Here is a 27,916-nt window from a genome sequence, read left to right on the forward strand (position 1 = left end):
AGTTATAATGTTTTACCTGCTTGGTCTTGGTAGCTTTGGAGGTGATTGATGATACACTTGATTGAGAGCTTAGGAATGTCTTGATGGTGAAGTGAAGATGGTAGGAGGATATTTATACAAAAAATTTGGGTTTTTTGAGAAAGTGGGTTGATCCAAAAAGGCTAATGGGTCATGTAAGACTAGTAGTGGGAGCATTGTTCTTGGCAAGTCTAAAGTATCAAACTGGAGGAAATATACACGCAGGTGGTCAAATCATAAAAATCACTCAGCTGACCGGTAACAATCACCCCATTTGGTCTGGATCCGCCTGGTCAAGTCAACCACTCGGTGATTCGTATGTGCTACCTTCCTCATCCCCAGCCGTGGAAAACTTGATTGGTCCGTCAACGACCAAGGTATCACCAAGGGAAGACCCATCTCCAAACCATGGAAAAGATGTGAACAAAACCCGCTAAATGATCCATCGCTCGACGACCGGAAACAACCAGGACAAACCCGTCTTTAGTGATTATGCTTTCGGTTGTACTCTTTTTCCCTTAGCTAGGTTTTTTCCCAAAGGGTTTTTCTTAGTCTATGGTTTTTAACGAGGCAACCCGCGTAAATCACGCCCCTCCTGCTCAAATCAAACTTGAGGGGTTCATCACGGATTATCAAGGCATTCAAGCCAGGGAGACTTTGCTCGCAACAAGTTAGCCGCCTGGAGCACATTCTACTTCTCGAACCTGACGACTCTCGCAGATTCAAGAAGTGGGGGACTTGTGATGGGTAAATATGCACATGTGTTAGTCGGTTCGTAAATCACCTGTCCGTCGGTCACCCAACCTGTCCGTCAACGGTCACCCAAACGGTCCGTCGACGGTCACCCGGTCCGTCGGCCGCATGATCGGAAGCAACACACCTTGTGGATTGGAGGCTCACGAGCGCAACAGTTGCTTGATGTGACGACCGACAACTTTTCGGGAACAAGGGATCCGTGTTTTCATCACCTCGAGTAACTCAACCACTTCGAGCAAACCGATGCGCATTTTGCGGAGTGACAGCCCATATGCCCTCCACTTGCATATCAGACACCATGTGCATAGTAAATCCACTTTGTATAAATAGGGGTCATTCCCCTCACTGGAAAGGGGGACTCATCAGTACTACACTAATACACTTGCGATTTGCCGATTGTCTTTATCCTGCTTACTCTTTATCACTGTTCGTCACCCGTAGAGCGATATAGCTTCGAACCGCTCAGTCGTTGACCGGTAGACCGACCGTCTGACCGGCCGAGCGACATTCTTCACTACACGTAACACACGTATCCGTAGCGTAATCGTAGACCCCGTTTACATTTACGCTATCATTGGCGCCGTCCGTGGGGATTGAACGAGTCACTCTGTTCTATCCCGTTATCTTTTCTTTCTTTACACTAAACATGTGAATGGACAATTTTACCCCTTCATTTGACCTTAACTTAACCATAATTTGACGAAAGGACCAACATTGGAATAAATTTAAAAGTCAAGGGACTTAAATTGTCCAAAATAAAAGTCGGGGACTAATTTTTGAAAATCAACATAGTCGGAGGACCATTGCTGGAATTAACTCTATATATACTGGTAGCCATTTGTTTAGTTTCTAACATAGGCCATAGAGATGATGCATATGATAGGAATGGGTAGAATATTAATAATGTATGATAGTTTAGTGGTTACAATTGTTTGTTGCTTGTTCATCTGGCATGGCTTGTTGCTATCTGGTGTTAGTGCTAAAAATACACTTGCACCTGGAGAATCCTTGTCTCCGAGTTATAACAATTACTTGGAGTCATCAAATAAAGTCTTCATGTTAAAATTCATGAAGCTACCCGGCTCTGGCTCTAGCTCTGCTTTTAGCTGCTTTTTGAGTATAGTGAGGGTCGATTTTCTAGTCATATCCACTTCTGAAGGAAGAACAATTTGGGTTGCTTGGCTAGGCGAAACTCAAACTGAAATTTTTTATACGCCAGAGTTAATAATGGAAAGAGAAGGCCGGTTGTTGATATCTGATGTTGATCATGAATTCGTTATAAACGATCCCCAACAACATCCATATGTTATGAACACAACAGCAACTCTACTCGACACCGGCAACTTAGTGTTGCGGGGTGGGGGTCGTATGTTGTGGCAAAGTTTCGATCACCCCAATGGTAATGTTTGGATTCCAGGGATGAAATTGGGTTGGTTTGGGCTACAAAAAACTCCTCAACTGCAGCAGCGTTGTCTCACTTCTTGGACAAGTGAGGAGAATCCTTCTCCAGGTGCTTTTAGATTGTGTGTTGATCCAAACAATACCAAGCAGCTAATTGCCATGCGAAGAGGGGTTGTTTATTGGCACAGTGGGGTCTGGAATGGATACAATTTTCCATTTCTTCATGGCCATTCCCATCGTCTCAGGTATTTCTCTAACCACAATGAAACCTATTTTGCTTGGGATGGGAATTTTGATACGGTTGGGAATTTAATCCAAATTTATGCAACTGGGGAAATTTTTGCAATTGTTGAAGACTATAGTAACTACATCATATCAAGCATTAACTGTGATCGCAATGATACACATTATTCAACCGAGGGGTGCCTAAAGTCACCCGAACAATCCAATTGTAGTGGTGGAGACATGTTCAATTCAACAACTGGTCTTATCGAATCGAATTTATGGGAACAAATGTTATTCAACACTACGCTAAATATTGGTGATTGCAAAGAAATGTGTGTCTAAAATTGTTCTTGCAACGCCTATGCTACACTTGAAACTGATGGAACAGGCTGCAAATTTTCATCATCCACTAAATACCAGTACGCGCTTCAAGGCGAAACTCTTTACATTCGTTATGAAAAAACAACAGGTAGATAGTTCATCCACCCTTTTTACTTCCTGCGAGCATGTTTCAATTTAATTTGTTTATCAACCTAATAAAGCTACTATTCACTCAATTGCTTCAATTCAATTCAATTCGCATTGAACTATATCAGTCCATGCTCCTCCACCTCCTCCTCCGGCTGCTTTGACAAGGAATATGTCACACCACATGATGAGAACCACAACTACTATAGTAGCTCTTACAGTAATACTGCCTGTCACCGCCCTTGCCCTGATTTTCCTAGTTTGCTATTCAAGAAAAAGTTGCACCTGCTGCTTCATAGGTATGCTGCTATCCCATCTTTTAATATATATCAATTTATCAATTAACATATATTCTTTCTTAACTCTGGCTATAACCCGCCTACCTAATCAGCTATAAGTGTTTACACAGCCCCAATTGTGCAATCCACGCAACAACATGCTGGTCACGACGAGGAGTTACCTTTCTTCGATTTTAAATGCATAGAAATGGCCACAAATTATTTTTCTGAAGAAAATAAACTTGGTCAAGGAGGATTTGGTCCTGTATATAAGGTATAAATGAACTATATTCACATATGAGTGAATTCTATTTTTGGTCCAACTGTTATAGAGGTGTATCTAATTTTAGTCCACCTTATTAATTTATATCTGGAAGAAAATTTTAATTTGTTCACCTTTAGTTTGGCCCTGTGAGTATAGCAGTATTTTTCATGTTTTATGCTTTATTTTTTATTTTCATTTATATAGGTGACTTAGCATTTTGTCACTTTTAGTTTTTACACCCTGAATTTCAATTAACAAAGCTACAAATTTCAAAAAATCATCTTCTTCTCTTCTTATGGCTATATTCCAGTGAATAGTAGCTAGAATTAAATGCTAAAACTCACCAATTTCTTCATGTCACAGCTTATCTAAATGTAATAGTAACAATACAAATTGTTCCCTTTGTCACATTTTACTCAACTTTTTTCACTTAATTATTTTCTTTAGCATTTTTTTTTATTTTTATTCGATTTTCTATATTTAATAGTATTTTATATGTAGTTTTCAAATACATAAATTTCATTTACTAACATTGAATTAAATATTATTATTAAAAATTAAATTATAATTAAGTTCAGTCAAACCTCATTAATTAAACAAGACATACATATAAAATCGAGACGAAGAGAGTAGATGTCTTTGTGGTTAATTAAGATAAATAAGTTCTATTCAGGGAATATTATCCAATGGTCAAGAAATCGCAGCAAAACGGCTCTCAAAAATGTCAGGACACGGAGTTGAACAATTCAAAAATGAAGTTCTATTGATCTCCAAATTGCAGCATAGGAATCTTGTTAGACTTCTGGGTTGTTGCACTCAAGGAGATGAGAGGATATTAATATATGAGTACCTTCCAAATAAAAGTTTGGATTCAATTCTTTTTGGTTAGTTTGTTTAATTCGTTTCCATCATTCACCTTATATTTCTCTTGCTTGGCTCCATTTATGAATGCATCACACTGGTTTTACACAGATGCAAGAAAAAAAGTTTGTCTTGATTGGGGAAAGCGTGCCTCTATAATTGATGGGATTGCTCAAGGACTTTTGTACCTCCACAAATATTCAAGACTAAGGATTATACATAGAGATTTGAAAACAAGTAACATATTGTTAGATGTTCACATGCACCCCTAGATTTCTGATTTTGGAACTGCCAGAATATTTAAAGATAGTGATTCTCGAGCAAGCACAAAAAGTATTATTGGGACCTAGTAAGTCAATGAGAATATGTTTTAAATATCTCTTCTATTCTATATTTTTTTCTTTCATGTAACTTGTAGAGAAATTTCATGATAAAACAGTGGTTACATGTCTCCGGAATATGCAATGGATGGTTGTTTCTCGGAGAAATCAGATATTTTTAGCTTTGGAGTCATGGTAATGGAGATTGTAAGTGGAAAGAGAAACAATGGCTTCTATAATCCAGATCGTGTTTCAAATTTACTTGGTTATGTAAGTATTATTCTATGCATGCATAAATTGTATACAAAAAGTTAAATTATTTCTGTGATTCTTTTATTCAAACATCTCAATTTTAATTTGAGTAATAAGTTTTTGTTTCTAACTCTACGTATGAATGATCATTAGGCTTGGAGTTTATGGATAGAAGGAAAAGTTTCAGATCTAATAGATCCTACAATGGACAAAATGATTTCAATTATTGAAGCAACAAGATATATCCAAGTAGGCTTGCTATGCGTTCAAGATAGTGCGACGGATAGACCGACTATGATAGATGTGGTATCCATGCTTGGTAATGAATCGACAATCTTACCTATTCCTAAGCAACCTGGTTTCTCAGCCATCATTGGTTTAAAATGTGGTGATGTTGCTAATAATTCAAAATCTTGCTCTATTAATGAGGTCACAATTACAGAGATCGAAGGTCGATAGCAACACTTGATACAAATTACTCTTATTGTTGTGCAAAAACTTTTTTGGGTTAATTTTGGTGCTAAATAATTATGAACTTCATCAAATATCTAATTGCAATTAGACATCATTTCTTTGAATGTAAAGCTTTTAAAATAGTTTTCATGGTAAGACAAGCTTGTGTTTATAGACAACCTCTATCTTTGCCTTAAATTAATTGGCACTATATTGCATGACTGTATGTAGCACACTTTCTTAGTTTTAATGTTGCTTTGTCCAACTCAAAATATGTATCTTTTTGTAACATTTTTCTCTTTTTTTTAATCTCCTTTACTAGCTCTTTTACCTCGGCTTCTCCTTCATGCTTCCCAAATCCTACACAATAATTTGTTAACACATATTCAACAGTATTTCGTATCAAATTGGGAGAGGTAAAATTATCTGAACGCTTTTAGATAATCTTTTCAAGCTCAAAAGCTCCATCCTATAATTCCCACTTCTCTACACCTTTTTGTAAGATTTTCCCTAATAATATATATCTATATATCTATATATATATATATATATATATATATATATATATATATATATATATATATATATATATATATATTGTATATTAGGCCCTTAATTAAGTGGGGCAAGTTGACTAGGCTTATTAAGTGGTTTGGTTGGACTGAATAACTAGTAGTTGTTATTCAACCAGACTCTGTGCCTATATAAACCTGTATTGATGGGATACAAGATATATATGCATTATATAGCACATACAGTTCACGGTACTCATACAGCTCAGTAGATATCAATACACTATCTAGGGTTTTGAGTCAAGTATGAGACAAATATGGCTTACCAATACACTATCTAGGGTTCTGAGTCAAGTATGAGACAAATATGGCTAACGGTTTACCGTTCAAGAGGCATCACATCAACTGTGGCTGGAGATCAACACTACTTTCGCTTCCGCTACTACGTGATCAGGTTTCTCGTAGACTATTCTGTATAGTTAGATTATTGATTTCTAACATTTGGTATCAGAGCCTTTATCAATCTCTACCTGGTTGATTGTTTTGCTTAAACAATATTAAGTATTATGTACATTAAGTTTTGTATATATTTTGATTTCAATTACATTCGTTTTAATTCTTCAAAATTTGCATACAGATATATCTATTTGGTTATGAATTATGATATCATTAAGTAAATCTGACATGTATATTTTGAATGAATTAATTGTAATGATTTTTTTTTGGATTGCTGGAATTAATTTGGCATTAAGCGAGGTTTTTTTTTGGATTGCTGGAATTAATTTGGCATTAAGCGAGGATTATTTTTGGATTGCTGGAATTAATTTGGCATTAAGCGAGGATTAAATTCTTCGAGATTTTAATATCTATTGCTTGAGTTAATTTTCTTGCATTAATCACTAGATCATGTTCACCGGCATTTGGACTCCTCACCGAACTACAAGCGGTCACCATTTTTCCCCTAGTGGCATCGACATTTTGGCTTCGCTATTTGGAGAGACGACGAAACTTCCTTCCCCTTCAGTCGCCGGCTACCCTGGAGAACGGCGGTGGGCGATGGGTAGGAGACCGAGGTTTTGTTCGCGGGCAGAGGGTGGCGTCGGCGATCTTGTTTTAGATCTCCAGCCGGTGTCTTCGATGCCTCTCCACTCTCTAGGCGATGCTCTTTGACGCTGCTCCTCAACCGCTAGTCGACGACCGCGACACGACAAGGGTGCCGGCGGCGAACCTACTGTCACGACGAAGAGAGATGGTAGGCATGGGCTGGGTTTCCGGCGTTGCTGTTGTCCTCTCCTCTTCCTTCAGGCGACGGGACATTAAGCCAACATTATCAAAATTTATTAATTACACTTATTACAAATATTTGTATATATTCCAAAGTTGTATATTGTCTAAACATGACACAAAATCAAATATAAACCACGAATTGATATTATAGTAGAAAGGTTGTTAACGATATATCACAAGCTTGTCTTGCAATATTAACTATGTAGTGTTTTTGACAACTTTTTCAAAAGCAAAACATTATTCAAAGAAGTGATGTGTCTAATTGCAATTAGAAATTTCACTTATTAGTCTATCTTTTATCCCTGAAATACTCTTTCACTTACAAAAATGAGTTTTACCTCCACATCATCAAATTTACAATTCCTTCACTATTTCTTTACATCCATGCAATACTCTCCCACTTTCAAAAGTAATCCCACTATCACATCACAATACAATAAAATAACAAAATAATAATAAAATAAAAGTACATAAATGTTGTCGCATGCTGCCCTACGGCAACCTTTTTTTTTTTTAATTTGCAAGCTTCCAAGATTATCAAGCTTGCATTACACCTAAGCAATAACAAAACAAAGCAAAACAAAAAAGTCCACTTAAGGTCTCACTTTCAAGGGTAAGGATAGCTTTACAATCTTTGGTGAAGTTTTACAACAATTATTGTACAACGAAAGTTACCCAAAAAGTATTTTAACAATGAGAGAATGATATGTGCTATCGACCTTCAATATCTGTAATTGTGACATCATTAGCAGAGCAATCTTTTAAATTATTAACAACATCCTCACATTTTAAGCCAATAATGGCAGAGAAACCAGGTTGTTTAGGTGTAGGTAAGACTATTAATTCATTACCAAGCATGGATACCACATCTGAGATAGTTGGTCTATCCATCGCACTATCTTGAACACATAGCAAACCTACTTGAATATATCTTGTTGCTTCAATAATTGATATTGTATGTTTTTTCCATTGTTGAATCTATTAAGTCTGAGAGTTTTCCTTCTATCCATAAATCCCAAGTCTAGTAATCATTCATGGGTAGAGTTATGCATATAAAGTTATTGGTCAAATTAAATAAAAATGTTTAAATAAATGAATCGTTAAAAGAATCCTAAAAATCTATTGATTACATTTTTTATAGTTCATGTATAGGGTAATACTTACATAGCCAAGTAAATTTGAAACACGATTAGGATTGTAGAAGCCATTGTTTCTCTTTCCACTTACAATCTCTATTATCATCACTCCAAAACTAAAAATATCTGATTTCTCAGAGAAGCAACCATCCATTGCATATTCCGGAGACATGTAACCACTAGTTTACCATCAAATTGTTTAAATAGTTATATAAAGGAAAAATAGATATATACAAGAGATAATTGATCAAACATATTCATTGACTTACTAAGTCCCAATAATGCTTTTTGTGTTTGCTGGTGAATCACTATCTTCATATATTCTTGCCGTTCCAAAATCAGAAATCTTGGGATGCATGTGAACATCTAATAATATGTTACTTGTTTTCAAATCTCTATGTATAATCTTCAGTCTTGAATATTTGTGGAGGTACAAAAGCCCTTGCGTAATCCCATCAANGCATATGTGCAAAACCAGTGATTATATATTCAATTGTAGAACTAAACAAAATATATATTAGGGTAAAGGAGTGACAAAATGAATAAAGCTAACTAACCAAAAAGAATTGAATCCAAACTTTTATTTCTAAGGTACTCGTATATTAATATCCTCTCTTCTCATTGAGTGCAACAACCAAAAAGCCTAACAAGATTCCTGTGCTGCAATTTTGATTAATAAAACTTCATTCTTGAATTGTTCAATTCCGTTCCCAGAAATTTTTGAGAGCCGCTTTGCTGCAATTTCTTGACCATTGGCTAATATTCCCTGAATACAAATAGTATAACTAATGTTGTTTAGATATCCATAATTACCATTATATTTTATTTATAACTAAACCAAAACCCAAGTTGTTTTTTGTAATTAGGGTTGGTCGTGTGTGAACCATATGATGTAAGATAATATTAAATATGTAATGGGTAACACTTGTGTGACACTGTCTCACGAGTCTCGATCCGTGAGACTTGTCGTATTTGTAATTAATGAATCAGATCTTTGACCTCATTAAAATATTTGACCCGCCTCACATATTGGACCCGTGAGACGGTCTCACACAAATTTTTACCATATGTAATACGTTTTATAAAATTTAAAAAAAAACATTGTAATATCTTTTTATGGGTCAACTAATATTAATTTTCACTAATACATTTAAGGAAGGGAAAATGGTCAAATAAACCCCTAGACTTTAGCTGAAAAGTCAACAATTGATTTTGATGACTTGATAGCAAATTGTCTGTATAGGACATAAGCAACACTACCGGTGGTGAGACTCGATCCCTATTTTCTTCAACCAAACTTCATTCCTATAACCCGTTGAGCTGCCCATGAGGGCAGAAAAATTCCTATTCATTTTCCTATTATTGCCTTATTGGTAAATTGCCTAATTATTAAGCTCTTCATAAGTTTCTTCCTTCTAGTAGGAAGAACACATACTTTTACAATGAATAAACTCTAATTTTTTGTCTGCGTAATAATGACTTTACCCTACATATTTTAATATAATATTAGAGCGATAACTTATATTATTACATATTTATAACATACATGATACATATTTTCCATTGTTGAGATTTTCATATGTGAAGTTACCAACAATCTCTACGATGTTGACGCAGGGCATTGTAGGCTTTTGTGGCATTGTCTTCAACCACATTGGCGGTATTAAAAAAAATGTGTACCCTGAATGGAGAAGAAAAGGTCTATCCTGATGGGGCACACTTTACGATACCACTCCAAATCGCAACGGGATAATTCAAGAAAATAAGAAATAAATTTGGCTAAGGACTACCATGCATTCACACTTTGAAAGTAGGAAAAAAAAACACTACTACCCCACTTTAATTAACCAAAAAGATCAATTTATGCCATTTTAGGAACTCAAATCTGGATCATCCAAATAAATAAAAAAAATTGAACGTACAAAATTAGTCATCACGTTCTAACATTAAGAGTGGTTCTCATTTGAATGGTTATTCTCATTTGCACGCAATACACACACACACACACACACACATACATACATACATACATATATATATATGTATATATATATATATATATATATATATATATACATATATATTACCAACTCAAATGCGACCATGTCTAACGTGTGGTCGCACCATTAGTTATGAAAAAAACTAACACCAATAGAGTTAGGAAACACACAACAAATAAATGCATCAGTGCACCAAAAAATGCACCATTCGATACGCATAAAAGAACCAACTATATTATGCACCATTAGGTGTGGTGAGGTATGGTGCATTTTTGAGTTTGTGTTGCGTTTTGTGGTGCATTGGTACATTTCATTGTTGTGTGTTTTCTAACACTATTGCTGATTTTTTGCATAACTAATGGTGCCGCCGCACCGGTCGCACGTGAAGACATGGCCGCATTGGAACTTGGTCATATATATATATATATATATATCTGTTCAAATGCAGCCGCGCCTTCCCGTGCGGTATATACCACTAGTGTTAACAAAATACACCACTAGTGTTAAGAAATGTACAATAGTGAAAATGCACAAAAACACACCCATAACTCCCCTACCCTTAATTGTGCATTTTCGAACATTGTGCGGTTTATATTTGCATACCTAGTGGTGTATTTTTTGGTGATGTGTGCCTAATGGTGCATATTTGTGTTGTGCATTTTCCTAATACTAGTGGTGTATTTTGTTAACACTAGTGGTGTATACCGCACCAACCGCACGGACCTGAACTCTGATATATATAAGAGAGAGTCTAGTTCAGGAGCAGTCGTGCCTTAACCTGTGGTCTGTGTGACCGCACCAATAGTTATGAACATATGCACCAATACTGTAAGGAAAAGCACAACAAAATACACCAAAAAATGCATCATTAGGTACACATCACAAAAATGCACGATTAAGTATGCTTAAAAGCACCACACAATATTCATAAATGCACAATTAGGTGTGGTGCATTTTTTGAGTGTGTTGCGCGTTTTGTGGTGTATTTGTGCATTTTTCTAACACGATTGGTGCCTTTGTTAACACTATTAGTACCTTTTTTAAGTGGCTGCACCGACCGCATGTTAAGGCGCAACCGCATTTGAGTAGAATTCTATATATATATATATATATATATATATATATATTTTAAGTGACCGGACCAACCGCATGTTAAGGCGCAATCACATTTGATTAGAATTCTATATATATATATATATATCACACTCAAGTGATAACTTATTTTCAAGAGAAAATTAATAATTAATCTTAGTTGTGTCTATCAAAAAATTTAACAAATTGAGGTAAGGAGAGAAAAAAATAATGTGGCATCACCCTAAAATGTGACAACTAGAAAATATCAACATATATAGTTCATACCTTATATACAGGGCCAAATCCTCCTTAACCAAGCTTATTCTCATCAGAAAAGTAATTTGTGGCGATCTCTATGCTTTTAAAATTGAAGAAAGGTAACTCGTCATCCTTACTAGCAAGTTGTTGCGTCGACGGTACAATTGGGGCTGTGTGTCCAAACACTCATCAGCTGATTAGCCTCTAGTAAAGGCAGATTTAGGATACTTGATTAAAATCTTATAAATTGTTATTAACAGAATACCTTCTTCGAAGCAACTGCAACATTTTCTTCGATTCATATACCATACTAGGAAAACCACAGCAAGTCTCACAAGCAACGTTACTGTAAGAGCAGCTACAATTGTTGTTCTTCTGTGGTGTGACATTCTCCTTGTCAAAGCAGGAGCAGGATATCGAGGTGGAGGACGATGGCTTTGCTTTGCTTAAGATTGTTCAAAGTGAAGCAATTGAGTCATTACTTTGATATTTGTTAGGATCAAGTTACCACTACGCTAAAAGTTAGAACTAGTAGTGAAATCGCATCTTAGGCCCTGTTTGATAAATAATCAGCCTACCAGTCAATTTTGGCTTATTTGACCACTATTAGTTGTTTGGTTAATAAGCTTTTTGTAACTTCAAAATGCTAAAATTCAAAAGGCTACTCAAAGCAGCCTTTTCAATTAGCTTTTTGAGAAAAGAAATTATACTAAACAGCTATCAGCTAACAGCTAATCTATCAAACAACTTTCTACAATCAGCCAATGTTATCAACAAATCATACCTTCTAACCCAAACAGCTAACTCAATCAGCTAACAGCCATTTACCAAAGAGGGCCTTTATCTCCTTATATCGTCACACATTTTTGAGATGTTAGATGTTGGACTTAATTTTTTTAAGCCCTTTACCACCTCCGCGTAATCATCAAGTGCCAAACTTGACCCAACAATATTATTTCATATATAGTATAGATTCATTGTGTAAAATTGGACAAACTAACTTGTATGAAAAAATAGATTGTAGATTTGGTGTGTATAAGCATTTCGAGCAGCAAGTACAAGACAGACAAGGGGGTTGGCCTACCTGTTTTTGCATCTCGAATGTAAAAAGTTTCGCCCCCATTAGACACGTAACGGTAAGCAGTGGAAGAAGAAAACTTGCAGCCTGTTCCATCATATTCAAGTGTAGCATACGCGTTGCAAGAACAATTGTTTACACACATTTCATTGCAGTCACCTATACCAAACAGTAAAAATTTGTGTGAGATGAGTTGAGTCAAGATAAAATTTTAATACTTATGGTCCTTATAGTTAGCCTATCAAGCTAATTTTGGCTTATTTGACCGCTATTACCTATTTGACTTGTTAAAAAATCAAGTTTGATTAATCAACTTTTTATAACTCCAAATGCTAAAATTAAAAAACAATTAACTTTTTGAAAAAGAAATTATACCAAATAGCTATCAGCTAACATTTAATTTACCAAAAACTTTTCTACCATCGTTATCAACTAGTAATAGCCTCTAACCCAATAAGCTAACGGTCGTTTACCAAACAAGGCCATATATATTGAAAAATGTAATACTAATTAGGGATAAGAAATCATACCAAGCATGGTATCATGTAATAAAACAGTGGTTACATGTCTCCGGAATATGCCATGGATGGTTGTTTCTCGGAGAAATCGGATGTTTTTAGCTTTGGAGTCATGGTAATGGAGATTGTAAGTGGAAAGAGAAACAATGGCTTCTACAATCCAGATCGTGTTTCAAATTTACTTGGTTATGTAAGTATTACTCTATGCATAAATTGTATAAAAAAATTTAATTTATTTCTATGATTCTTTTATTCAAACATCTCTATTTTAATTCGAGTAATAAGTTTTTGTTTCTAACTCTACCTATTAATGATCATTAGGCTTGGGGTTTATGGATAGAAGGAAAAGTTTCAGATCTAATAGACCCAACAATGGACAAAATGATTTCAATTATTGAAGCAACGAGATATATCCAAGTAGGCTTGCTATGCGTTCCAGATAGTGCGACAGATAGACCGACTATGACAGATGTGGTATCCATGCTTGGTAATGAATCGACAATCTTACCTATTCCTAAGCAACCTGGTTTCTCAGCCATCATTGGTTTAAAATGTGGTGACGTTACTAATAATTCAAAATCTTGCTCTATTAATGAGGTCACAATTACAGAGATCGAAGGTCGATAGCCACACTTGGTACAAATTACTCTTATTGTTGTGCAAATTAAAGACTTCTTGGGTTAATTTTGGTGCTAAATAATTATGAATTTCATCAAATGTCTAATTGCAATTAGACATCATTTCTTTGAATGTAAATTAAAGCTTTTAAAATAGTTTTCATTGTAAGACAAGCTTGTGTTTATAGACAACCTCTATCTTTGCCTTAAATTAATTGGCACTATATTGCATGACTGTATGTAGCACACTTTCTTAGTTTTAACGTTGCTTTGTCCAACTCCAAATTTGTATCTTTTTGTAACATTTCTTTCTTTTTTCAACCTCCTTTACTAGCTCTTTTACCTCGGCTTCTCCTTCATGCTTCACAAATCCTGCACAATAATTTGTTAGCACATATTCAATAGTATTTCATATTAATTAAATTGGGAGAGGTAAAATTACCTGAACGCTTTTAGATAATCTTTCCAAGCTCAAAAGCTCCATCCTATAATTCCCACTTCTCTACACCTTTTTGTAAGATTTTCGCTAATAATATATATATATATATATATATATATATATATATATATATTATATTAGGGTCTTAATTAAGTGGTGCAAGTTGACTAAGCTTATTAAGTGGTTTGGTTGGACTGAATAACTAGTAGTTGTTATTCAACCAGACTGTTGTGCCTATATAAACCTGTATTGATGGGATACAAGATATGCATTATATAGCACATACAGTTCATGGTACTCAGTAGATACCAATACACTATCTAGGGTTCTGAGTCAAGTATGAGACAAATATGGCTAACGGTCTACCATTCAAGAGGCACCACATCAACTGTGGCTGGAGATCAACACTACTTTCGCTTCTGCTAGGTTTCTCGCAGACTATTTAGTATAGTTAGATTATTGATTTCTAACATTTGGTATCAGAGCCTTTATCAATCTCTGCCTGGTTGATTGTTTTGCCTAAACAATATTAAGTATTATGTACATTAAGTTTTGTATATATTTTGATTTCAATTACATTCGTTTTAATTCTTCATAATTTGCATATAGATATATTTATTTGGTTATGAATTATGATATAATTAAGTAAATCTGACGTGTATATTTTGAATGAATTAATTGTAATGATTTTTTTTTTGGATTGCTGGAATTAATTTGGCATTAAGCGAGGATTAAATTCTTAGAGATTTTAATATCTATTGCTTGAGTTAATTTTCTTGCATTAATCACCGGATCATGTTCACCGGCATTTGGACTCCTCACCGAACTACAAGCGGTCACCATTGATGGAGGGAGCAACGGTGGAATTAAATAAAATAAATTAAAATTCTAATCCATTTTTGTTCTCGCTTCTAAAGAGTCGTCTGTTGGACAACAAAGATTAGTTAGGGGCAATCTTGTAAATATCCTTGCTTTGTAATCTGTTACAACCGTCACCCTCTCCCCTTATATTCCTTTGTACACACGTGTTGAAGCATAATGAAGAACACCGTCATTTCCACTAATCATCTTACTCTCTTCACGTTACTATCATCTCCGCATCATGGTATCAAAGCCGCGACCGGGAAGCTATGCAGCTGCCGTCGCTGGCAACGCAGAGTCTAGCCGGAGAACTCCTCCAGTCGAGCGCTGTCCTGCTCAGGAATCTCCAATCAAGCGTTCTCCCGCTCACATCCGAAATCCGCAGAGGAATTTGGGATCTCCGTAGAGAAACTCATTATCTCAAAGGAACAAAAGCGATGATATTGAGAATCCGCTTTTCTTGAACAGCAATGAAAATGCGAACGCCATTCTCATGTCACCTCCGCTCACAGGCAGTGCGAACTATGCCAGTTGGAGCATCTCCATGCAAGTCGCACTGGAGGTGAAGAATAAGTGGACGATCGTCGATGGAAGTACGGTCGCGCCGGACAGCTGGAGCAGACAGTTTGCCGCATGGAGGCGGTGCAACCTTATGATCTGTGCTTGGATTGTAAAATCTGTTCACTCATCGATCGCGCAGAGCGTCATGTACATACACAATGCCAGAGATATGTGGAATGATTTGAAGAAGAGGTTCGCTCAACAAGACGCTCACCGGATTTCCGCCTTGCAAACTGAAATTTATGCCCTAAGGCAAGGTAATCTCTCGGTGAATGATTATTTCACTAAATGCAAAATTCTTTGGGAACAAATGAATGATCTCAGGCCTTTGCCGATATGCAAGTGCGATCCTCGCTGTTCTTGCGATCTTCTTGATGACATAAAGACCAACGAGAGATCGATCGAGTGATCAGGTTCCTTCAAGGGTTGAATGAAGATTATAATTCACTGAAGAACGGGGTTCTAGTTCTTGATCCTCTACCAGATATGCACAAAGTTTTCGTGATGGCAGAAAAATATGAGAGGCAATCGAATTTTGCAAATTTGAATATGAACAGCCTAGACCTCAGTCACGCCAACTCTGTTCAAGCAACACAGTCGGACACAGATGACATTGTGACAGCCTTCACTCAGTTTAATAACAGAAAGAATAGCTACACTGGTGGTGGAAACAAGAGTGCGAAATGCACATACTGTGGCATGTCGGGGCACACGATCGAGAAATGCTACAAGAAGCATGGTTTCCCTCCCGGTTGGGTACCCGACTACAAATCAAAAGGGAAGCAAACCTTGACAGCTTCCTTCTCTAGCAGTAATGACACTAATGAGTAGCTCCAAAAGCTCATAACGCTACTACAAGCTCAGATGGGAAAAGCTCAGTCTCCCACTACTGCTGCTGTTACACTCATGCCAAACTTTGACAAGGATTCATCCATAACTGAAGGCAAGTTTTCTACTATTAACTCTGTCTCTTTGCGTTCATCTATTTGGATCCTAGATTCTGGGGCTACGGACCATATAGCATGCTCATTAGATGCTTTTGAAAGTTATAAATCTGTGATGAATACAGTTGTTAATCTGCCTGATGGGAAACAAGCAGTAGTCAAGCATGTTGGTGATATAAAATTGAATAACAGTTTGTCTTTGAGGAATGAGTTGCATATACCATCTTTCCAGTTCAACATCATATCAATTAGTAAGCTACTTCAAAACTCAACCTCATATATGCTAACGTTTACCTCTGATCAGTGCCTTCTTCGGGAGAATCATGGGAAGACGACTGGTTTTGCTAGAGAGAAAGGGGGTTTATACTTGCTGCTTGAAACACTAGAAGTTCATGTTGATAGAAATAAACAGTTTGTTATGACTTGTAAAGCTGAAACTTGGCACCAACGGTTAGGGCATTACCCCATGAATAAAATGCATCTTGTTACTGATATTCTTGTTAGTTCTAAGCCCACAGCTTGTGATGTATGCCACTTTGCAAAACATAAAAGATCTCCTTTCACTTTGAGTACTACTGTGACTAATACTTGCTTTGAAATAATTCATGTTGATGTTTGGGGTCCCTTCATGGTTCAATCTCTGGGGGGAGAACGATATTTCTTAACAATAGTTGATGACTATTCACGATACACATGGATTCATTTGATGAGAAACAAATCTGAGGTGCAAGGGTTAATGAAAATGTTCTAGAAATTGGTTCAGAATCAATTTGGTTTATCTATCAAGACTATCCAGAGTGACAATGGATTACAGTTCAACATGAAGGAGTTCTTTATTGATAATGGGATAATTCATCAGAAAACTTGTGTCAATACCCCCCAACAAAATGCTATCGCAGAACGTAAACACCAACACATCCTAAACGTAGCTCGAGCCCTACATTTTCAAGCCAATCTACCGTTAGAGTTTTGGAGACAATGTGTTTTACATGCAGCTTTCATTACAATCGCCTCCCATCTCCAGTAACGCAGTGGTTAAGTCCATATAGAAGATTGTATGGGAAAGAAGCAGATTTGAACAATCTAAGGGTGTTTGGTTGCTTGAGTTATGCTTCCACTCTATCACAGTCTAGACACAAGATGGCCTCACGAAGTAGAAAATGTATCTTTATTGGTATCCCTGCAAATGTAAAAGGATATCTTTTATATGATATGCATGATGGTTCAACATTTATCTCACGTGATGTGGTGTTTTATGAAGGTCAATTCCCTTTAGATGAACAGAGACAAAACACTGCTGAGTCTACTCCAATATCACTTGGCCCGTGTCTACCTCTCATTCCTATAACTGGACATGAAGATGTTGATTTTCAGGCTCCTTCTACTACTCAGCTTCAGCCGAGAGATAATCCAATGGACAATGGTAATCACTCAAATAATGGCAGCTCCCAGCAAGTACACACACAGGTTGACAGTACAGACAATGGCAATACTGCCAGCCACAATGCAAGCTTTGAACCGCTGGACAGTTCTATTCCCCAGCCTACTGTCAACAACCCCTTATCCACTGATCAATCAGGAGAACCTGCCCCTGCTCCGGTTCATATTACTGATGTGAGACAAAGCACATCTGATTCTCCCTTACAACCTCGAAGGTCCACTAGACAAAGGCAGGTATCAACTCGGCTCCAAGATTTTTATTGTGATTCTATTGTTCGGAATAGAACTACTCCTCATAGTCTCTCCAAGTTTATATCATATGATAAGTTCGAGCCTCCACACAAGGTGTTCTCTATAGCTGTGACTGAAATCAGTGAGCCAAAGCCATATGCTCAAGCTGTTATGCATGATTGTTGGCAGAAGGCCATGACTGCAGAACTCGAAGCCCTCCAGAACAACAAAACTTGGGAATTAACCGATCTCCCTCCCGGAAAAATTCCCATTGGATGCAAATGGGTTTACAAAACCAAGTTGAAAGCTGATGGCAAAGTAGAAAGGCATAAGGCACGTCTCATGGCAAAAGGGTACACACAGCAGCTTGGTGTAGACTACCTCGAGACATTCTCTCCAGTAGCGAGAATCACCACCATACGCACCTTCTTGGCACTGGCCACTTCAAGGGCATGGCACATACATCAAATAGACATCAATAACGCCTTCCTTCATGGCGACCTCGACGAAGAAGTATATATGGTTCTACCACCGGGATTCCAGAGTGAAAAACCAAACCAAGTATGTAGATTGATGAGGTCTTTATACGGCCTCAAACAAGCGAGCAGGCAATGGAACGCAAAACTCAGCACTGCCTTATCTCAAAATGGTTTCAAAAAATCCACATCGGATCTATCTCTGTTCACAAAAGGAAGGGATGACAGCTTCATCGCCTTACTTGTATATGTCGACGATATTCTGGTGGCAAGTGCCAACCTAAATCGGATTCAAGAATTGAAACTGTTTCTGGACAATACATTCAAGATCAAAGATTTAGGTACCATTGGTTGTTTTCTGGGCATTGAAGCACGATCAACAGAAAGAGGGCTCAATCTATGTCAACGAAAATATGCTTTGGAAATTCTGGATGAAGCAGGTTTTTTGGGTTGCAAACCTGCCAGCACACCCATGGCTCACAATTTAAAACTCACCACTAATGGTACCCCTCTTGCCGATGCCAGTTGCTATAGAAGATTGATAGGCAAGTTGTTATTTCTCACGGCTACAAGGCCGGACATTTCTTATGCCATTCAACAACTAAGTCAATTCGTAGATCCCCCAACGGATCATCACTTAACAGCAACGCATAGAATATTACGATACATCAAAAGCTCACCCGGTCAAGGCATTTTCTATCCTGCCAACAAAGACATGCAACTCAAAGTCTTCTCAGATTCGGATTGGGCTGCCTGTAGTGAAACAAGAAGATCTATAACAGGCTACTGTGTGTTTCTAGGTTCAGCTCTAATATCCTGGAGGTCCAAAAAGCAAGCAACGGTATCACGCTCATCATTCGAAGCCGAGTACCGAGCTGTAGTTGCTACAGTCTGCGAAATTCAATGGATTAACTACCTCCTTTAGGACCTACAAGTGGAAACAAACAAACCAGCAACTCTATTCTGTGATAGCAAATCCGCAGTGGCTATAGCTGAAAATCACGTGTTTCATGAGCGTACCAAACACATAGATATTGATTGCCACATTGTCAAGGAGAAGTTGAACAAAGGGTTGATCAAGCTACTTTCAGTATCCTCCTCCAACCAAGTAGCAGAAGGTTTCACAAAGCCTCTCCCCGTCTCTCTGTTTCAACACTTCCGGTCTAAGCTAAGCATACAAGACCTGCATGCTCCAACTTACGGGGGCTATTGGACAGCAAAGATTAGTTAGGGGCAATCTTGTAAATATCCTTGCTTTGTAATCTGTTACAACCGTCACCCTCTCCCCTTATATTCCTTTGTACACACGTGTTGAAGCATAATGAAGAACACCGTCATTTCCACCAATCACCTTACTCTCTTCACGTTACTATCCTCTCCGCATCATCGTCGACTGTTTTTTTCCCCTGGTGGCATCGACATTTTGGCTTCGCTATTTGGAGAGAGGACGGGACTTCCTTCCCCTTCAGTCGCCGGCTACCATGGAGAACGGCGGTGGGCGATGGGTAGGAGACCGAGGTTTTGTTCGCGGGCAGAGGGTGGCGTCGGCGATATGGTTTTGGATATCCAATCGGTGTCTTCGCTGCCTCTCCACTCTCTAGGCGATGCTCTTTAAAGCTGCTCCTTAACCTCTTGTCGCCGACGGCGACACGATCAAGGGTGCTGGCGGCGAACCTACTGTCGCAACGAAGAGAGATGGTAGACATGGGCTGGGTTTTCGGCGTTGCTGTTGTCCTCTCCTCTTCCTTCAGGCGACGGGACATTAAGCCAACATTATCAAAATTTATTAATTACACTTATTCCAAATATTTGTATATATTCCAAAGTTGTATGTTGTCTAAACATGACACAAAATCAAATAGAAACCACGAGTTGATATTATAGTAGAAAGGTTGTTAATGATATATCACAAGCTTGTCTTGCAATATTAACTATGTAGTGTTTTTGACAACTTTTTCAAAAGCAAAACATTATTCAAAGAAGTGATGTGTCTAATTGCAATTAGAAATTTCACTTATTAGTCTATCTTTTATCCCTGAAATACTCTTTCACTTACAAAAGTGAGTTTTACCTCCACATCATCAAATTTACAATTCTTTCACTATTTCTTTACATCCATGCAATATTCTCCCACTTTCAAAAGTAATCCCACTATCACATCACAATACAATAAAATAACAAAATAATAATAAAATAAAAGTACATAAATGTTGTCGCATGCTGCCCTACGACAACCGTTTTTTTTTTTTTTTTTAAAATTTGCAAGCTTCCAAGATTATCAAGCTTGCATTACACCTAAGCAATAACAAAACAAAGCAAAACAAAAAAGTCCACTTGTGTAGCCACATCATTTTGCCAAGGTCTCACTTTCAAGGGTAAGGATAGCTTTACAATCTTTGGTGAAGTTTTACAACAATTATTGTTCAACGAAAGTTACCCAAAAAGTCTTTTAACAATGAGAGAATGATATGTGCTATCGACCTTCAATATCTGTAATTGTGACATCATTAGCAGAGCAATCTTTTAAATTATTAACAACATCCTCACATTTTAAGCCAATAATGGCAGAGAAACCAGGTTGTTTAGGAGTAGGTAAGACTCATAATTCATTACCAAGCATGGATACCACATCTGAGATAGTTGGTCTATCCATCGCACTATCTTGAACACATAGCAAACCTACTTGAATATATCTTGTTGCTTCAATAATTGATATTGTTTTTTCCATTGTTGAATCTATTAAGTTTGAGAGTCTTCCTTCTATCCATAAATCCCAAGCCTAGTAATCATTCATGGATAGAGTTAGACATATAAAGTTATTAGTCAAATTAAATAAATATGTTTAAATAAATGAATCGTTAAAAGAATCCTAAAAATCAATTGATTACATTTTTGTATAGTTTATGTATAGGGTAATACTTACATAACCAAGTAAATTTGAAACACGATCAGGATTGTAGAAGCCATTGTTTCTCTTTCCACTTACAATCTCTATTATCATCACTCCAAAACTAAAATTATCTGATTTCTCAGAGAAGCAACCATCCATTGCATATTCCGGAGACATGTAACCACTGGTTTACCATCAAATTGTTCAAATAGTTATATAAAGGAAAACTATATATACAAGAGATAATTGATCAAACATATTCATTGACTTACTAAGTGCCAATAATGCTTTTTGTGTTTGCTGGTGAATCACTATCTTCCTATAGTCTTGCCGTTCCAAAATCAGAAATCTTGGGATGCATGTGAACATCTAATAATATGTTACTTGTTTTCAAATCTCTATGTATAATCTTCAGTCTTGAATATTTGTGAAGTTACAAAAGCCCTTGTGTAATCCCATCAATTATGGAGACACGCTTTCCCCAATCAAGACAAGCTTTTTTTCTTGCATCTGTGCAAAACCAGTGATCATATATTCAATTGTAGAACTAAACAAAATATATATTAGGGTAAAGGAGAGACAAAATGAATAAAGCTAACTAACCAAAAAGAATTGAATCCAAACTTTTATTTGTAAGGTACTCGTATATTAATATCATCTCTTCTCCTTGAGTGCAACAACCAAAAAGCCTAACCAGATTCCTGTGCTGCAATTTTGAGATTAATAAAACTTCATTCTTGAATTGTTCAATTCCGTTCCCAGAAATTTTTGAGAGCCGCTTTGCTGCAATTTCTTGACCATTGGCTAATATCCCCTGAATACAAATAGTATAAATGTTGTTTACATATCGAGAATTACCATTATATTTTATTTATTACTAAACCAAAATCCAAGTTGTTTTTTGTAATTAGGGTTGATCGTGTGTGAACCATATGATGTAAGATAATATTAAATATGTAATGGGTAACACTTGTGTGACACCGTCTCACGACTCTCGATCTGTGAGACTTGTCGTATCTGTAATTAATGGGTCGGATCTTTGACCACATTAATCAAATATTCGACCCATCTCACGGATTGGGACCCGTGAGACGGTCTCACACAAATTTTTGCCATATGTAATACGTTTTATAAAATTTAAAAAAAAATTGTAATATCCTTTTATGGGTCAACTAATATTAATTTTCACTAATACTTTTAAGGAAGGGAAAATGGTCAAATAAACCCTTAGACTTTAACTAATATTAATTTTCAGTAATACTTTTAAGGAAGGGAAAATGGTTGAATAAACCCTTGGACTTTAGCTGAAAAGTCAATTATCCCCTTAAACTTTTTAAAGGTGCAATTACACCCATCAACAATTGATTTTGATGCAATGAAGCCCAAAAACTGGTTGATGACTTGCTATCGATCACAGGTAATTAGGGTTCAAGTAATCCGCAAATTATATATTTTAATATAATATTAGAGCGATAACTTATATTATTACATATTTATAAGATACATATTTTCCATTGTTGGGATCTTCATCGCAAATTATATTGTGGACCATGATCATGGCTGATACTGCAGTTGTGTCAGAACGGATACTGCAGTTGTATTGAAAAGATACTACAGTTGTGATGAAAGGAAACTGCAGTTGCGCGGAACAGAGACCGTTCATCCGTTCAACACAACTGCAGTATTCGTTCAACACAACTACGGTTCCAGACTGATGACACGGCCTCTGTTCCGCGTAATTGCAGTTTCCTTTCGACACAACTGCAGTAGTCGTTCAGCACAACTATAGTATTAGTTCAACACAACTCCAATATCAGCCATGATCCATGGTCCACGGTATAACGACTGGTTGACGCAGGGCATTGTGGGCTTTTGTGGCCTTGTCTTCAACCACATTGGCGGTATTAAAAAAATGTCTACCCTGAAGGGAGAAGAAAAGGTCTATCCTGATGGGGAACACTTTACATTACCACTCCAAATCGCAACGGGATAATTCAAGAAAATAAGAAATAAATTTGGCTAAGGACTACCATGCGTTCACACTTTGAAAATAGAAAAAAAAACATTACTACCCCACTTTAATTAACCAAAAAGATAAATTTATGTCATTTTAGGAACTCAAATCTAGGTCATTCAAATAAAAGAAAATTGAACGTACAAAATTAGTCATCACGTTCTCACATTAAGAGTGGTTCTCATTTGAATGGTTATTCTCATTTGAACATAACGCGCACACACACACACACACACACACACACACATACATATATATATATATATATATATATTTACATATATATTGCCAATTAAAATACGACCATGTCTAACGTGCGGTCGCACCATTAGATATGAAAAAAACTAACACCAATAGAGTTAGGAAACGCACAACAAATAAATGCATCAGTGCACCAATAGAGTTAGGAAACGCACAACAAATAAATGCATCAGTGCACCAAAAAATGCACCATTAGGTACGCATCACTACAAAACGCGCCGTTGGATGCGCATAAACGCACTACACTATGTTATGCACCATTAGGTGTGGTGAGGTATGGTGCATTTTTGAGTTTGTGTTGCGTTTTGTGGTGCATTGGTACATTTCATTGTTGTGCGTTTTCTAGCACTATTGGTGGTTTTTTGCATAACTAATGGTGTCGCCGCACCGATCGCACGTGAAGACATGGCCGCATTAGAACTTGGTCATATATATATATATATATATATATATATATATATATATATATATATATATATATATGGTCATGTTCAGGTGATGTCGTGCTCTCCCGTGCGGTTCACACCACTCAATGTTAAGAAACACACCACACAAATATGCACTGTGGTGTGTTTCTTAACATTATGGTGTGTTTCATTGTCGTGTGTTTCTTAACATTGAGTGGTGTATTTCGTAACTTTGAATGGTGTGTGACCGCACGGCCGCACGGGAGAGCATGGCCGCATTTGAACCAAAATCTATCTATATATATATATATATATATATATATATATGGCCGCATTTGAACCAAAATATATATATATATATATATATATATATATATATATATATATATATATATATATATATAAGAGAGAGAGAGAGGGAGTCTAGTTTAGGAGCAGCCGTGCCTTAACCTGTGGTCTGTGCAACCGCACCAATAGTTATGAACATATGCACCAATACTGCAAGGAAAAGCACAACAAAATACACCAAAAAATGCGCCATTAGGTACGCATCACAAAAATGCACGATTAAGTATGCTTAAATGCACCACACAGTGTTCATAAATGCACAATTAGGTTTGGTGCATTTTTTTTGAGTGTGTTGCTCGTTTTGTGGTGTATTTGTGCATTTTTCTAACACGACTGGTGCCTTTGTTAACACTATTAGTACCTTTTTTAAGCAGCTGCACCGACCGCATGTTAAGGCGCAACCGCATTTGAGTAGAATTATATCACAGTCAAATGATAACTTATTTTCAAGAGAAAATTAATAATTAATCTTAGTTGTGTCTATCAAAAAATTTAACAATTTGAGGTAAGGAGAGAAAAAAATAATGTGCCATCACCCTAAAATGTGACAACTAGAAGATATCAACATATATAGTTCATACCTTATATACAGGGCCAAATCCTCATTGACCAAGCTTATTCTCATCAGAAAAGTAATTTGTGGCGATCTCTATGCTTTTGAAATTGAAGAAAGGTAAGTCGTCATCCTTACTAGCAAGTTGTTGCGTCGACGGTACAATTGGGGCTGTGTGTCAAACTCTCATAGCTTATTAGCGTCTAGTAAAGGCAGATTTAGGATAACTAAAATCTTATAAATTGATATTAACAGAATACCTTGGAAGCAACTGCAACATTTTCTTCGATTCATATACCATACTAGGAAAACAACAGAAAGTGTCACAAGCAACGTTACTGTAAGAGCAACTACAATTGTTGTTCTTCTGTGGTGTGACATTCTCCTTGTCAAAGCAAGAGCAGGATATCGAGGTGGAGGACGATGGCTTTGCTTTGCTTAAGATTGTTCAAAGTGAAGCAATTGAGTCATTACTTTGATATTTGTTAGGATCAAGCTACCACTACGCTAAAAGTTAGAACTAGTAGCAAAAGCGCAACTTAGGCCCTATTTGGTAAATAATCAGCCTACCAGTCAATTTTGGCTTATTTGACCACTATTAGTTGTTTGGTTAATAAGCTTTTTGTAACTCCAAAATGCTAAAATTCAAAAGGCTACTCAAAGCAGCCTTTTCAATTAGCTTTTTGAGAAAAGAAATTATACCAAACAGCTATCAGCTAACAGCTAATCTATCAAACAACTTTCTACAAACAGCCAATGTTATCAACAAATCATACCTTCTAACCCAAACAACCAACCCAATCAGCCAATGTTATCAACAAATAATACCTTCTAACCCAATCAGCTAACAACCATTTACTAAACAGGGCCTTTATCTCCTTATATCGTCACACATTTTCGAGATGTTAGATGTTGGACTTAATTTTTTTAAATCCTTTACCAGCCTCCACCCAACCATCAAGTGCCAAACTTGACCCAACAATATTATTTCATATATAGTATAGATTCATTGTGTAAAATTGGACAAACTAACTTGTGAAAAAATAGATTGTAGATTTGGTGAGTATAAGCATATCAAGCAGCAAGTACAAGACAGACAAGGGGGTTGGCCTACCTGTTTTTGCATCTCGAATGTAAAAAGTTTCGCCCCCATTAGACACGTAACGGTAAGCAGTGGAAGTAGAAAACTTGCAGCCTGTTCCATCAGATTCAAGTGTAGCATAGGCGTTGCAAGAACAATTGTTTACACACATTTCATTGCAGTCACCTGTACCAAACAGTAAAAATCTGTGTAAGATGAGTGTAGTCAAGATAAAATTATAATACTTATGGTCCTTATAGTTAGCTAATTTTGGCTTATTTGACTACTATTAGTTATTTGACTTTGTTAAAAAAATTAATATAAGTGCTTGGTTAATCAATTTTTTATAACTCCAAATGCTAAAATTAAAAAATAATTAGTTTTTTGAGAAAAGAAATTATACCAAACAGCTATCAGTTAACGGCTAATTTACCAACTACTTTTCTACTATCACTAATGTTATCAATTAGTTATATCCTCTAACTCAATAAGCTAACAGCCATTTACCAAATATGGCCTATATATATTGAAAAATGTAATAGTAATTAGTAATTAGGGATAAGAAATCATACCAAGCATGATATCATGTAACTGTAGTTCCCATCCGATAAAACCAGTAGTTGAACGGAACCTGTCTCCAGCACTACAATTGGATGATCTTACGCACCCCACGTTGGAATAGTAAGTACCATTATGATCACAGTTAATTGATGCTCTTGTTAAGTTTCTATCATGTTTGACCGCTACTGAAATTTCACCGGTTGCAAAAGTTCTGATAAAGGTCGAATGCGGGTCTACATTTCCATCCCAAGCAAAATAGCTTTCATTGTCATTAGAGAAATATCTGAGATGGTGCGAAAGGACAGGAAGAAACGGGAAATTATTGTTGCGGCCACTCCAGACCCCACTGTGCCAATAAACAATCCCTTTTCGTGTGGCAACTAGCTGCTTGGGGTTGTTTGGATCAACACATAAGCTAAAATCACCAGGAGAAGGGTTCCCCTCACTGGTCCAAGAAGTCAAACAACGCTGCTGAACCCCTCGAGTTTTCACCCCAAATCTACCCAAAATCATGCCCGGGAGCCAAGTATTAGCAGTGGGATGATCGAAACTTTGCCACGACGTACGGGTATGACCCTCTACTGTTCGCAAAACTAAATTGCCGGTATCAAGTAGAGTTGCGGTTGTGTTCATAACATATGGATATTGTTGATCATCGTTTACAGGGAATTCATGATGATCAGCAGATACCGCCAACCGGCCGTCTCTTTCCATTTTTAACTCCGGCCCTGGGACCAAAGAAATTTGAGCTTGGCCGAGCCAAGCCACCCAAACAATCATTTGTTGGGAACTTGCCAGGATTGGATACTCCGTGAACTGTATACACAAATAGCAGCTAGTGGTAGAGCTAGTGCCCGTCGGCCCCCTGATGAGTTTTAACTCGAAGATTTTATAGGAAGACCTCAAGTAAACTTCATCAGTGGGTAATATGTATTCTCCAGGCGAAAGTCTGTCTTTAGCACTAACATAAGATAGCAACAAGGCATGACAGATGAAGAAGCCAACAATGCCAACTACTAAACTATCATAGAATATTATTCTACTCATCCCCTATCACGTATGATTTCAAATA

The 27,916-nt window shown here is 36.8% G+C and overlaps 2 protein-coding genes and 2 pseudogenes across 5 annotated transcripts; 2 read left to right on the top strand and 2 right to left on the bottom strand.

Moving 5' to 3' along the window:
* Nucleotides 1–1,836: 1,836 nt before the first annotated feature.
* LOC116033572 lies at nt 1,837–5,303 on the top strand (annotated as a pseudogene).
* A 2,504-nt stretch (nt 5,304–7,807) lies between these two features.
* Nucleotides 7,808–12,787, bottom strand: LOC116033197 (annotated as a pseudogene).
* On the top strand, nt 12,307–14,272 carry LOC116032048 (receptor-like serine/threonine-protein kinase SD1-6). The gene is made up of 2 exons (XM_031274437.1): nt 12,307–13,350; nt 13,482–14,272. The coding sequence occupies exons 1-2, from the start codon at nt 13,207–13,209 to the stop codon at nt 13,785–13,787; spliced, it is 450 nt and encodes a 149-aa protein (XP_031130297.1). The 5' UTR covers nt 12,307–13,206; the 3' UTR covers nt 13,788–14,272.
* Nucleotides 14,273–20,737: 6,465 nt separating this feature from the next.
* Nucleotides 20,738–27,906, bottom strand: LOC116031616 (G-type lectin S-receptor-like serine/threonine-protein kinase At1g67520). 4 transcript variants are annotated; one of them, XR_004100626.1, is made up of 8 exons: nt 26,856–27,906; nt 26,317–26,469; nt 25,463–25,639; nt 25,231–25,373; nt 22,223–22,433; nt 21,892–22,129; nt 21,653–21,803; nt 20,738–21,508 (listed from the first exon to the last, which is right to left on the bottom strand). XR_004100626.1 is itself a non-coding variant. In XM_031273863.1 (5 exons), exons 1-4 carry the CDS (start codon nt 27,889–27,891, stop codon nt 25,252–25,254), a joined length of 1,488 nt encoding a protein of 495 aa, XP_031129723.1. In that variant the 5' UTR covers nt 27,892–27,906; the 3' UTR covers nt 24,735–24,799; nt 25,231–25,251. The 4 variants fall into 4 exon arrangements, 1 of the variants encoding a protein (XP_031129723.1); XR_004100628.1 differs by lacking the exon at nt 25,463–25,639 and having other exon boundaries at nt 25,231–25,405; XR_004100627.1 differs by lacking the exons at nt 25,231–25,373; nt 25,463–25,639.
* Between the last annotated feature and the right edge of the window lie 10 nt (nt 27,907–27,916).

This window comes from Ipomoea triloba, chromosome 10 (assembly GCF_003576645.1).
Source record: "Ipomoea triloba cultivar NCNSP0323 chromosome 10, ASM357664v1".
Taxonomy (NCBI): domain Eukaryota; kingdom Viridiplantae; phylum Streptophyta; class Magnoliopsida; order Solanales; family Convolvulaceae; genus Ipomoea; species Ipomoea triloba.

Coding starts and splice junctions, on each gene's coding strand:
- LOC116031616 (XM_031273863.1), bottom strand. CDS start 27,891: ATGAGTAGAATAATATTCTATGATAGTTTAGTAGTTGGCATTGTTGGC. Junction 25,640..26,316: donor CATTCGAGATGCAAAAACAG/GTAGGCCAACCC, acceptor AACAATCTTAAG/CAAAGCAAAGCCATCGTCCT. Junction 25,374..25,462: donor ATGTTGCAGTTGCTTCCAAG/GTATTCTGTTAA, acceptor TTTGACACACAG/CCCCAATTGTACCGTCGACG.
- LOC116032048 (XM_031274437.1), top strand. CDS start 13,207: ATGTCTCCGGAATATGCCATGGATGGTTGTTTCTCGGAGAAATCGGAT. Junction 13,351..13,481: donor TTTCAAATTTACTTGGTTAT/GTAAGTATTACT, acceptor AATGATCATTAG/GCTTGGGGTTTATGGATAGA.